The following is an 11,400-nucleotide window of genomic DNA, read 5'->3' on the forward strand; positions in this document are numbered from 1 at the left end:
TTAGTTTTTTTTTTAGTTCATCCTTTTGTATCATCCAGAAATAAAAACATGTGCACTGAGAGAGTAAGTGTGCCTGGGTTTCTTTGGGATGCTGTGTGTCGTGACACTAAGGGCTGGTAAGAGCACATCTGCCTCTGCATGTGTGTGACCTGGGAGGCAGGGCTGTGAACATCATTGGGTACAGAGTGGGATGGTGAGCATGTGGGGTGTGACACTGTAGATCTCTGGCAAGGTGTCTTTCTCTGCCTCCCTCTGGCCATGGCCTCCCTGAAGCCTTGTTTCTTCTGCTTGTAGGAGGGTGCTAATTTTCATCTTGGGCAGCTGTTTCCCACTCTCCCCTCTCATCCCAGGTGTCCCTCTGTCTGGTCCTGATATACCTATTTAAAGTTTTGGGCCTTTATCTCAGCAGTTTAGAACTTGGGTGCCTTTGTAACAGGTCATTATGGGGTCAGACTGGGAATTCAGTTTCCTGAATTTTGTTTAGAAAAAGAAAGGAGGGGGGCAGCTAGATGGCGCAGTGAATAGAGCACTGGGTCTGGATTCAGGAGTACCTGAGTTCAAATCTGGCCTCAGACACTTAACACTAACTAGCTGTGTGACCCTGGGCAAGTCACTTAACCCCAATTGCCCCGCAAAAAAAAAAAAAAAGGAAGGAGGGGCAGCTAGGTGTCGCAGTGGATAGAGTACTGGCCCTGGAGTCAGGAGTACCTGAGTTCAAATATGGCCTCAGACACTTGACACTTACTAGCTGTGTGACCCTGGGCAAGTTACTTAACCCCAATTGCCTCACTAAAAAAAAAAGAAAAAAGAAAAAGAAAGGGCTGGGAATCAGTCAACCTGGGTCCCATCCTGACCCTTGCATGTGACTGGCTGTGTGACCTTGGCCAAGAGCCTTAGTTTCCTCATCTGTAAAATGAGGGGATTGGAATAAGGGGATCTCTAGGGATAGAGCATAAGAAGACAGAGCCAGAAATAATTCCTCTTGTTTTATAGAATTCAATTCAAATTCAATAAATTCTGTCAACATTTATTAAGTGCTTACTACAGCTAGGTGGTGCTGCAGTGGATAGAGCACTGGCCCTGAATTTAGGAGGACTTGAGTTCAAATCCAGCCTCAGACACTTGACACTTATGAGCTGTGTGACCCTGGGCAAGTCACTTAACCCTCACTGCCCCACAAAAAAAGAAAAAAAAAGAAAGGACCATGGTGGAAACTAAGGCGGAGGGGTGGAGATCAGCAGTTTCCTTCAGGATCCAGGAGTCTTTTTCCTTCTAGGGTCTGGAATGACAGGACAAGTGGGAACCTCCAGGACCCTCAGATCACTGTGCTATCCTGAATTCCCAGCGGCTCTGGGGTTGATATGCAGGGGGTAGCTCAGGTCTTTTAGCTCGTGACTAGAGCCTGGTCTACTTGCTCCTCACTTCTTCCCTGTCTTCTTTGTTTCCAGCCCTCCCAGTCCTTCTGAGGCTGGCTCAGTGCTACTCCACCTTCTCAGGAAGCCCTTTGCTTTGCTTCCAAACCCTGTGTGACTATTGAGGGTCATAGAGTGATTCCAATTTCTCCCTATTTCAAGTTTTACAAAACATTTTCTTCACAAGTAATAACCATCCTAGCATTGTGGGAGAGAGGGCAGGGGTTAATTACTCCCATTCTATAGACGATGAAAAGGAAGCCAGAGAGGGCGTGTAACTTGCCCTAAATAGAAGACAAGTGTGCTCTTTTTTTGTTTGGTTTGTTTTTTTGTTTTTGCGAGGCAATTGGGGTTAAGTGACTTGCCCAAGGTCACACGGCTAGTAAGTGTTAAGTGTCTGAGGCAGGATATGAACTCAGGTCCTCCTGGATCCAGGACCGGTGCTCTATCCACTGCGCCACCTAGCTGCCCCAACAAGTATGCTCTTAAGGTCACACATAGCAAGGGACACATTAGTGATTCAAACCCAAATCCTTTGGAGTCCTAATCCCTAGTCCCATTTTTGGGGGGAAGCAATCTGGATTAAGTGACTTGCCTAGGGTCACACAGCTTGTAAGTGAGGCCAAATTTGAACTCCTGACTCCAGGGCAGGTACTCTATCCACTGTGCCACCTAGCTGCCCCCACCCCAGTCCCATTCTATCTTTTTTTTTTTTTTCAGGGCAATGAGGGTTAAGTGACTTGCCCATGGTCACACACAGCTAGTAAGTGTCATCTGAGGTCAGATTTGAACTCAGGGTCAGTGCTTTATCCACTGCACCACCTAGCGCCCCCCTCCCCCCCATTCTAACTATCCCTCTCAGCCACCCTCACCATTCTAGGCCCAGCTGGTGCTCCCTTTTCCCAGCCCCTTCCAGAAAGCCCTCCCTGATCTCTGACTTTCTCTGTGTATCTGTCTTTTTATTTTTTTGTCTGTCTTTCTGTTGCATTCTCTCACTGTCTATGTGTCTGTCTGTCTCTGTCTCCACCACTCCTGTCTCTGTCTCTGTGTCTCTGTCTATCTCTCTTGCAGTCTTCCTCTCTCTCTTCCCCACTTCCTAACTCCAGAATTACATTGTTCTGAAAGGGCTTAACGAAGGCTGGCCTTAACTATTATTACTCCCTACCCCCAGCTGGCATCTGTCTGGTATCGGAAGCCCTCAGATGCATCTTTGAGAAGTCAAGAGTCTCATTCTTCCCTCTTCTCCCTTTATCCTTGCTCACCTCAGACACTTACTAGCTTTGTGACCCTGGGCAAGTCACTTAACCCCAAATGCCTTAAACATCTGGGGCTATCTCCAGTCATCCTGATATCTACCTTGCCTCTGGACCCAGATGGCTCTGGAGGAGACGGTGAGGCTGACTTCTTTGCACAGCCCTGCCTCACTTAAATCCAATTCACTGCAAGTCATGACATCACTTTGATGTCACATCCTTCAAGAACAAAGGACAAACAACAACAACAATCCTTGCCCTCTTTCTGTTACCCTTAACCCTATCATTCCCTCCTCCTGACCCTTTAAGGCTTCCTTTGCTTACCCAAGAACTACACTGCCTTACTCTCCCATCCTTATCTGTCTCTTTATCTGTCTCTAAAGTCATCCGACCTTTCCATGGGTGGGAGTTAATTTCCCTCAAGAGGTTGTTCTGGAGGAGAAGATAAAGCCCTCAGAGGCAGGAGGCTGATCAGGCCACCACCTTTCCTCTAATTTCCCCCCCCCCCATCCCCACTTCCTCTCCTGCGTCGTCCCCCCCCCCCCTCCAGGACAGGAAGGCTTCAGGAATTCCGGGCTTGGGAGGAGGGGGGGGGTCTCTTCCTCTCTGAACCCCCCCACCCCCACCTTCTTCCTTACAGGATTTGAACTTTCCAACTTTAACCCCTTCCTGACACTCCCCCACCCCACTCATAAACCCTTTAGGCTGAGCAGCCTCACTTCTTTTTTCAGGCTCAGACACCACCCAACGACTAAAAATTAGGCTCCCCCCTCCATCTTCCAACCACTTTGTCTATGGCTGAGTATGGCTTTGGATACAGGGACTAATGGAGAGAAGGCTTTCCCACTTCTAGGAGGGTTCTATTGAGATACTGTATTGGAGAGAAGGTCCCTGAAGATATGGGGACCTGGCTTCTGAAAAAGAATCAGAATCGCAATCTTTGTTTGCCAAATTTGGTGAACTTTGGATAAGAGAATCATAGAACATTAGAATTTTCAAATCGTGGAATTTGAGAACTTGTAGAATCTAGATCCTTAGCATCAGAGAACTTTAGTAGTTTCAACTGGGGAATTCTAGAACCTGAAAAGTTACAAGCTGGAGACCAGAGGTTCTGGATTTGGATCTGTGGCATTTTCCCGCCAAATCTAGTTTTTTTTTTTTCTTTTTGCGGTGCAATGAGGGTTAAGTGACTTGCTCAGGTTCACACAGCTAGTAAGTGTCAAGTGTCTGAGGCTGAATTTGAACTCAGGTCCTCCTGAATCCAGGGCCGGTGCTTCAGTTTCTTTTTAATCCTGCAGGTTTAACTTTAGGCATTATAACACCATGATTCTAAGAAGGGGTTCATAGATTTTCCCAGACTGACTGCCCAAACGGGTTCCTGGATCCCCCTTGCCCCCAGTTAAGAGCTTCTGCTCTAGGCTCTATGGCCAGGAAGTGAAGAACCCCTGACCAAAACAAGAGATGGGGAAGGAAGCTAGTTTGGGAAGAAGATAATCTGGATGAAGGGGTGAAAATGGGGGGGCAAGGGGATAACCCCAAGCTTTCTGCCTGCCCCTTTCCTAGCCTGCTGGGGGTTATAATTTGGCCTGTGTCTAGACAACTAATAACTTGGCTGCTGTGACTGGGACAGAAGAAGGGAATGGAGATGGGGAGGAGGAGGAGGAGAGAGGGTGTTGGTCTCTGTGGGAGCTTGGGGGCTGCGCCCAAGACGCTCTCATCTAGAAAGACCCGGCAAGGGGCCGGGGAGGAGAAGCCACTTTCCACGGCAGTAAACTGGGTTGCCTTATTCCTCCTCCGCGCTTCTATCTCCATCACTATAACCCAGTGGTTTCTGACTGTCTCTCCGTATGTCTTGGTCTCGGTCTCGGTCCCCTCTTCTGCCAGTTTCATTTCATCTTTCTACCTCTCTTTCCTTCCTCTTGCACTATCTCTCTTCACCTGGGGTGGGGGCTCCAAGGCTTCGAGCGGGTCCAGCCGTCGCCGGCGCCGTCGAAGGCAGGGGGACTGCGGGGGGAGGAGGGTCAGGTTTCTGGCCGTCCCGGACACCAGGTGGGGAGCGAGGCCGGGCCAGCGTGATCACATTTCAGCCTCTAATGGGCAGCCTGCGGGAGCAGGAGCCGGCGGGCGGTCCCTGGGGGAGCCGGCCTAGAGGGGTTGAGGGGCGGGGGCGAGGGCGGATGCGAGGGGGACACAGACACCGACGGAGAAGCAGGCGGCCGCGCGCCGGGGGACGGCGGAGCTGGTGAGCAGGCTGGGGCAGTTCGTGAGGGAGGGGAGCCCCCATCTTTGCTCTAGCCCCTCATCCCCTCCTTCCCCATCCTCTTGCTCTATCTGCCTCTCCTTGCCTGTCTCTGAACCACCCCACCCCTCCTCGTTGACGCTTTAACTCTATATCTCTGTGTCTCTGTCTCTCCCCACCCCCTTCTCTCCCTCCCTGACCCCTCTTCCCACCCTCTGCCCGAAGTCCCACTTCGTACCTCTCCCTTTCTACCGCTGTCTCTCTTCTCTACGTCTTTCTGCCTCTTTGACTTAGGATGAAGGGGGAGAGAGGTAGAAGACGCCAGTGTTCCTCTTCCCATCTCATCCCCCCAGGCTCTGTCTCTTTGGGGGCTGGAATGAGGGTGACACGGTAGAAAGGAACAGAAAGAGATGTGGAGGGAGAGGCAGAGACAGAGACATACGTACAAAGACAGAAACATGAGAGACAGGTGAGATGAGAGAAACAGAGGCAGAGGCAGAGGCAGATCAAGATAAACTGAAGGATTCCACAGCCCCTTTCCTCCTCCCTTCCTACCTCTCCTTCCCAGAACACCTTTCTTCTTAGACCTCCTCACCTGCAGATGAGAGTAGGACAAAGAGATGAGGGGGTCAGTGGCAAAGACTAGAGGTTGGAGATTGGAGACTGGGTTCTCCAGAGCTCCAGAAGTTTAGCAGAAGAAAGGGGGGGGGTGACAACCCTAAAATGCATATATGGAGGGGTGGAGGTCCAGAGGGGTCACCAGGCAGCAGAACAGGGAGAGTATTCAAAGAATTATGAAGCATGGTGGTGGTGTAGGGTAGTAGAAAAAACAACAACAACAAGAAACCCTGAGCATTCAGGGAGATGAGAAGTTCCAAGAGCTTATTAATGCAAGACTCTAGGACTTTGTGAAAGGGGGTCTCTTGGGGGTACTACTCTGGATCAACAGATAAGACAGAGGGGTGAGATCAGTCCCAAGATATTTCCCTAAAGTGTCCCCTTCCTCTGCATGAGGGAGGGCAATAACACACCTCCCTCCCACTTCCTCCCACCCCAGGAGGAAATGATTGGGTGGGAGGTGAATTTCCTTGATATCAGGAAACAGGGTGGTTGGTTTTCTCTTCTGCACCCAAGGGGCACCAGGTAAGGGAGATAAAGACATTTATTGAATCTATCAGAGAAGAAGAAGAAACTGAGGGAAAGAAGGGGTGACTGAGAGATAGGGTGTAGGGAGACCAAGGGGAAAGGAGAAGGGGACAGACTGTGGCAAATGGGGAAGACTTGATAAAGCAGGGAGACTGGTGAACACAGCGAGTAGAGAATAAGGGATAGAGAGTTGGGACAAGGGAGAGTGAGGAATGGAGGAAAAGGGAAGAAGGGAGAGAGGCAAGACTGCCAGAGGGAGGGGACATTGAAGGAGACAGAGAAGAGGGAAGGTCAGAGAGAGGGAGATTAAAAGACAGAGAGGGGGACTGAAGAACAGAAGTGGTAGCAGGGAGCCTATGGTGGGGGGGGGGCAGGAAGGATACTGAGGAACCGAGAATGGGAGAGACTCAGTGAGGGGACATGTATGTTGAGAGAAAAAGATGGAAAGGCTGAGGGACAGAGAGCCAGGATGAAGAATACGGAGAGGGAAGACTGAAAGACAGAGGGAGGAGATGCTGAGGGTTGGGAACAGGAGAAACTGAGGGACCGAGGAGAGCCAGGGACAGAAAGAGGAACCACTGAGGAAAAGACAAAAGGAGAGATTGACGGACAGACAGGGAAGACACAGAGTGATAAAGATGGGGAGAAAGTTAAGGATAGAAAAGCAGGCTGAGTGACAGAGAGGGAAGATGGATCAGGAGGGGACATTGAGGCAAAGAGGTGTGGAAAGCAGAGGGAGACTGAAGAACACAGAGAGAAGAGCCATTGATGGGTACAGAAAGAAGGGACACAGAAAAGCTGGTGGGAGAGACTAAGGGACTAAAAGGAAGAGCATTTAGGGATGAGGAGTGGGGGAATATTTAAGGACTGAGGGTAAACTGAGGTTGTCTGAGAGGGAAGACTTAAGGACGGAGAGGAGGAGGGGGAAAGAGGCTGAGGGCAGAGCCAGGTAATCATAATCCCAGCTCCCAGTGGGAACCATAGGATAGACGTTGGGGCATGGGAATTGTTTGGGGCCAGGGTTGCCAAGCAGACTTGACCTTTCTCTTGGTGGATTAAGAGGCTGCTCTCATGCTTTTGTGCCAAGGGAATACAACAAGGTCAGAAGGGCAGGCTGAGCCCCAGGGAGAACACACACAAGACCCCATACATATATATGCATGTGTGTCTTACACGTGTGCACATCCAGAGAGCAGAAGTCCCACACCTTCGGGTAATTCCAGGTTACCCAAGCAAAGAGAACTCAAAGAGGATCAGATTTGCTAGATACAGCATGAGGGGGAGGACTGGAGCCCTGGGCTGGGAGTCAGGACACCTGAGTTTGAATCCCAGCTCTGCTACTTACCACATATGTGAACTCTGGCAAAAGACTCTCTCTGGGCCTCAGTCTACCAATCTGCAAAATAAGGGAGCTGGACTAGATCATCTCTAAGGCCCTTTCCAGTTCTAATCTGTGACCCTGAATTCCCTTTCTAGTCTGTCCTAGCCGGGCAAGCACAGACATATTGCAACCCATCCCTACATTTCAGCTTCAGTCTCTATAAAATGGGATTTCCTTGTCAGGAAAGAACACAAGAAGCCTTAAAGCATTATAGAAAGCCTGTCCCTGTGACGTGTGCCTTGAATGTAACTGCATGTTTGCTGCTGTGCATGTGAATTACTGCATGTTTGCGCATACTTGTCTCTCATTTGACTGTTAGAGTCATTTGACTGTTTTGTGTTATATTAGGCTAGTGCCTTCTCTCTGTTGATTATCTCCAATTTGTCCTGCTTATAGCTTGCTTGTCCATATTTGTATCCATGTTGTTTTTCCCCCATTAGATTATGAACTCCCTGAGGGTAGCGACTGTTTTTTGCTGTATCTTTGTATTCTGAGGGCTTTGCACGTGCCTGGCATATAGTAGATGTTTAATAAATGCAGATCGATTAACTGACTGCTAGATGATTGTCCAACTTCCTCAGGGGAGAACCAGGCTGGTGAGGGAGGTCTCTGGATGCCTGGGTCCTGCTTTTCCCCCAGGATTCTGTCTGCTTCTTAGGGTGGATAATCTTTTCTTCAGATGGAGGGACCTATTTCTCCTTGGTGACTCCCAACTCACAGCTCCATCCTCTTCTAGCCACAGAATCTGATGATGGGCTAGCTAGGAAGGAGACCCATGGACTCATATACTGTGAGACTTTAGGTGTCATCTATTGCCCAAAAGACTTGCCCAGGGTCCCAGGGTGTGTGGATCTGAACTTCAGGTCTTCTAATACTAGCTGACTTTCTTTCTACCCTCCCATGCTGACCCCTCTTCCATTAAAAAAAAATATTTATTGGGGGCAGCTAGGTGGCGCAGTGGTTAAAGCACCGGCCCTGGATTCAGGAGGACCTGAGTTCAAATCCGGCCTCAGATACTTGACACTTACTAGCTGTGTGACCCTGGGCAAGTCACTTAACCCCCATTGCCTAAAAAAAAAAATTATTTATTTTGTGGGGCAATGAGGGTTAAGTAATTTGCCCAGGGTCGGGTCACACAGCTAGTAAGTGTCAAGTGTCTGAAACCAGATTTGCATTCAGGTCCTCTTGAATCCAGGGCCGGTGCTCTATCCACTGCGCCACCTAGCTGCCCTTCTCCCATTCTTTTTTTTTTTTTTTTTAGTGAGGCAATTAGGGTTAAGTGACTTGCCCAAAGTCACACAGCTAGTAAGTGTTAAGTGTCTGAGGCCGGATTTGAACTCAGGTACTCCTGACTCCAGGGCCGGTGCTCTATCCACTGCACCACCTAGCTGCCCCTCCCATTCTTTTAATAAGTATTCATGGGATTAAGTTGAAAATAGTGGAGGTATGGGAGGGGCTGACTCTCCTTCTATAACCCTTACACTCACGCTTCTCTCTTTTAACGCAGGAGGAATTTCAGACTCTCAAGGCAGCTTGTTGGAGGTAGAGGGGCATAATTCAGCCAAATCTCCAACCAGAACCACCCCAAGAATCTCACTGAGACACCTAACCCCTTGACCTGAAACTGCCTTCTCTCATCTCCCTGAAGCCTTCCATCTCTACCCCGACTGGTTCAAATTAACTCCCAACTCCCAATTTCACATTTTCTTTATTTCCCAAAGACCATAGCCCTCTCCCCCTCCCCCATCTTCCAACTTGCCTGTCAGAGAGAGAGAGAGAGAGAGAGAGAGAGAGAGAGAGAGAAAACTAAGGGACTCAATACTGCTTCTCCCTGTTCTTCCACCCCACCCCACCAGTTCCTCCCTTACTCTCCCAAGTGTTCTAGATACTGCCTTTCTTGTTCTCTCTTTATTCTTCCAGGATTTTTATAGCCCTCTCCCACTTAACCGTCCTCTGGCTCTCTGAGAAATAAGAGGAAGGAGGAGGGGGCAGGCGGAGGGATCCACCGTCCCAACACTACCTATACTTATTGCTCTCGGCTGTCTCATTAAATACCCCTTCTCTACTCCCCAACCCATCCTTACTTCCTTTCCCGCAGCTTTCTAAGCCTGCTGTCTCCCATCCCTTCAGCCCCCTGCTCTCCCCTTAATCATGTGTCCCTGAGTCCCCTGGAGGGGATAGGGGGGCCCCAATGGCCTCCTGCCGTTCAGCCTCTGGAGGCCCCACCGCCCACCTGGGTCAGGGGGTGCACCCCTGCCCCTCCATTGCCCTCCTCACCCACGATGGGCAATACCACGCTGGAAGGCTGTCACGTGGACTCGAGGGTAGACCACCTGTTCCCGCCGTCCCTCTACATCATCGTCATGGGCATCGGGCTGCCCACCAACTGCCTAGCTCTGTGGGCTGCCTACCGCCAGGTCCGCCAACACAACGAGCTGGGCGTCTACCTAATGAACCTGAGCATCGCTGACCTGCTATACATTGCCACGCTCCCGCTGTGGGTCGACTACTTTCTGCACCACGATAACTGGATCCACGGGCGAGGCTCCTGCAAGCTCTTTGGCTTCGTCTTCTACACTAATATCTACATCAGCATCGCCTTCCTCTGCTGCATTTCCGTGGACCGCTACCTGGCCGTGGCTCACCCCCTGCGCTTCGCCCGCCTGCGGCGCGTCAAGACGGCAGTGGCCGTGAGCTCCGTGGTGTGGGCCACGGAGCTGGGCGCCAATTCGGCCCCGCTCTTCCACGACGAGCTCTTCCGAGACCGCTACAACCACACCTTTTGCTTCGAGAAGTTCCCCATGGAGGGCTGGGTGGCCTGGATGAATCTCTATCGCATCTTCATCGGCTTCCTCTTCCCCTGGTCCCTCATGCTCTTCTCGTACAGGGGCATCCTGCGCGCCGTGCGTGGCAGCGTGTCCACCGAGCGCCAGGAGAAGGCCAAGATCAAGCGGCTGGCTCTCAGCCTCATCGCCATTGTCTTGGTCTGCTTCGCGCCCTACCACGTGCTCCTGCTCTCGCGCAGCGCCGTCTACCTGGGCCGCCCCTGGGACTGCGGCTTCGAAGAGAAGGTCTTCGCTGCCTACCACAGCTCGCTGGCCTTTACCAGCCTCAACTGCGTGGCCGACCCCATCCTCTACTGCTTCGTCAACGAGGGCGCCCGCGGCGACGTGGCCAAGGCCCTTCACAGCCTCCTGCGATTCCTGGCCAGCGACAAGCCCCAGGAGATGGCCAACGCCTCCCTGACCCTGGAGACCCCGCTGGCGTCCAAGAGGAACAGTGTGGGCCGCTGTGGCTGGGGAGGGGCCCTGGCCTCCCACTCCCATTCGCGAGGGGATGACGTGCAGCTCAAGATGCTGCCTCCCTCGAAGTGACCCTCCTCTGCCAGCCTCCCCGCTGGACCCCAGCCTCGTCCCACCCCTGTCTCTTATGTGCAAATGAGATGCAAATGAATCCATAAAGAGGGCATGAGCCAAGATGGAGAGGGGACATTCATTTTGTCCTCTGGGGGGGGGGGGAAGGCTGCAGGCCTAAACTGTGGGGAAGGCAAGGAGGGCTGGAGTTGGATGGAGAGAGAGGAGAAGGGAAAGGGGAGATGGGGCTGTCCCTCAGTGAGCAGGGGAGAAAGTGAGGTGTTGGGGAGAGATCCACAGCTGCTGACGCTTCCGAGGCAGATGCCAGCTCAGGCTGTCATGACTGGATGGCCTTGAGTAAGTCTCTTTGCCTTGGTTTTCCTCTCTCGTGGATGGCTTTAAGGTTCTACCAGGAAGGGATCTCTCCTTCCACATCTCTCCCTTGTCCCTTGCAAGGCACAAACTTCAGGAAGATGGTACTGGGCTCCCTTCTGAGGAACACGGAGCAGACAGGCTGGGCTGGGCTGGTGTGCAGGGGCCCTGGACACTGTGGGACTAAGGCCCTTTCCGGTTCTAAAATCTCTGATCTTGTGAGCAGCTGCAGGGTCTCCCCAGG

General features: G+C 51.4%; 1 protein-coding gene across 1 annotated transcript; it reads left to right on the top strand.

The window, feature by feature from the left end:
* Positions 1-9,213: 9,213 nt before the first annotated feature.
* Positions 9,214-11,017, top strand: GPR4 (G protein-coupled receptor 4). Its single transcript, XM_043995775.1, has one exon. The coding sequence runs from the start codon at positions 9,714-9,716 to the stop codon at positions 10,803-10,805; it is 1,092 nt and encodes a 363-aa protein (XP_043851710.1). The 5' UTR covers positions 9,214-9,713; the 3' UTR covers positions 10,806-11,017.
* The last annotated feature ends 383 nt before the right edge of the window (positions 11,018-11,400 follow it).

The sequence above is a fragment of the Dromiciops gliroides genome, chromosome 3, assembly GCF_019393635.1.
Source record: "Dromiciops gliroides isolate mDroGli1 chromosome 3, mDroGli1.pri, whole genome shotgun sequence".
Lineage (NCBI taxonomy): Eukaryota > Metazoa > Chordata > Mammalia > Microbiotheria > Microbiotheriidae > Dromiciops > Dromiciops gliroides.

Bases quoted from the DNA above. Each gene is read 5' to 3' on its own strand.
- GPR4 (XM_043995775.1), top strand. From the start codon at position 9,714: ATGGGCAATACCACGCTGGAAGGCTGTCACGTGGACTCGAGGGTAGAC.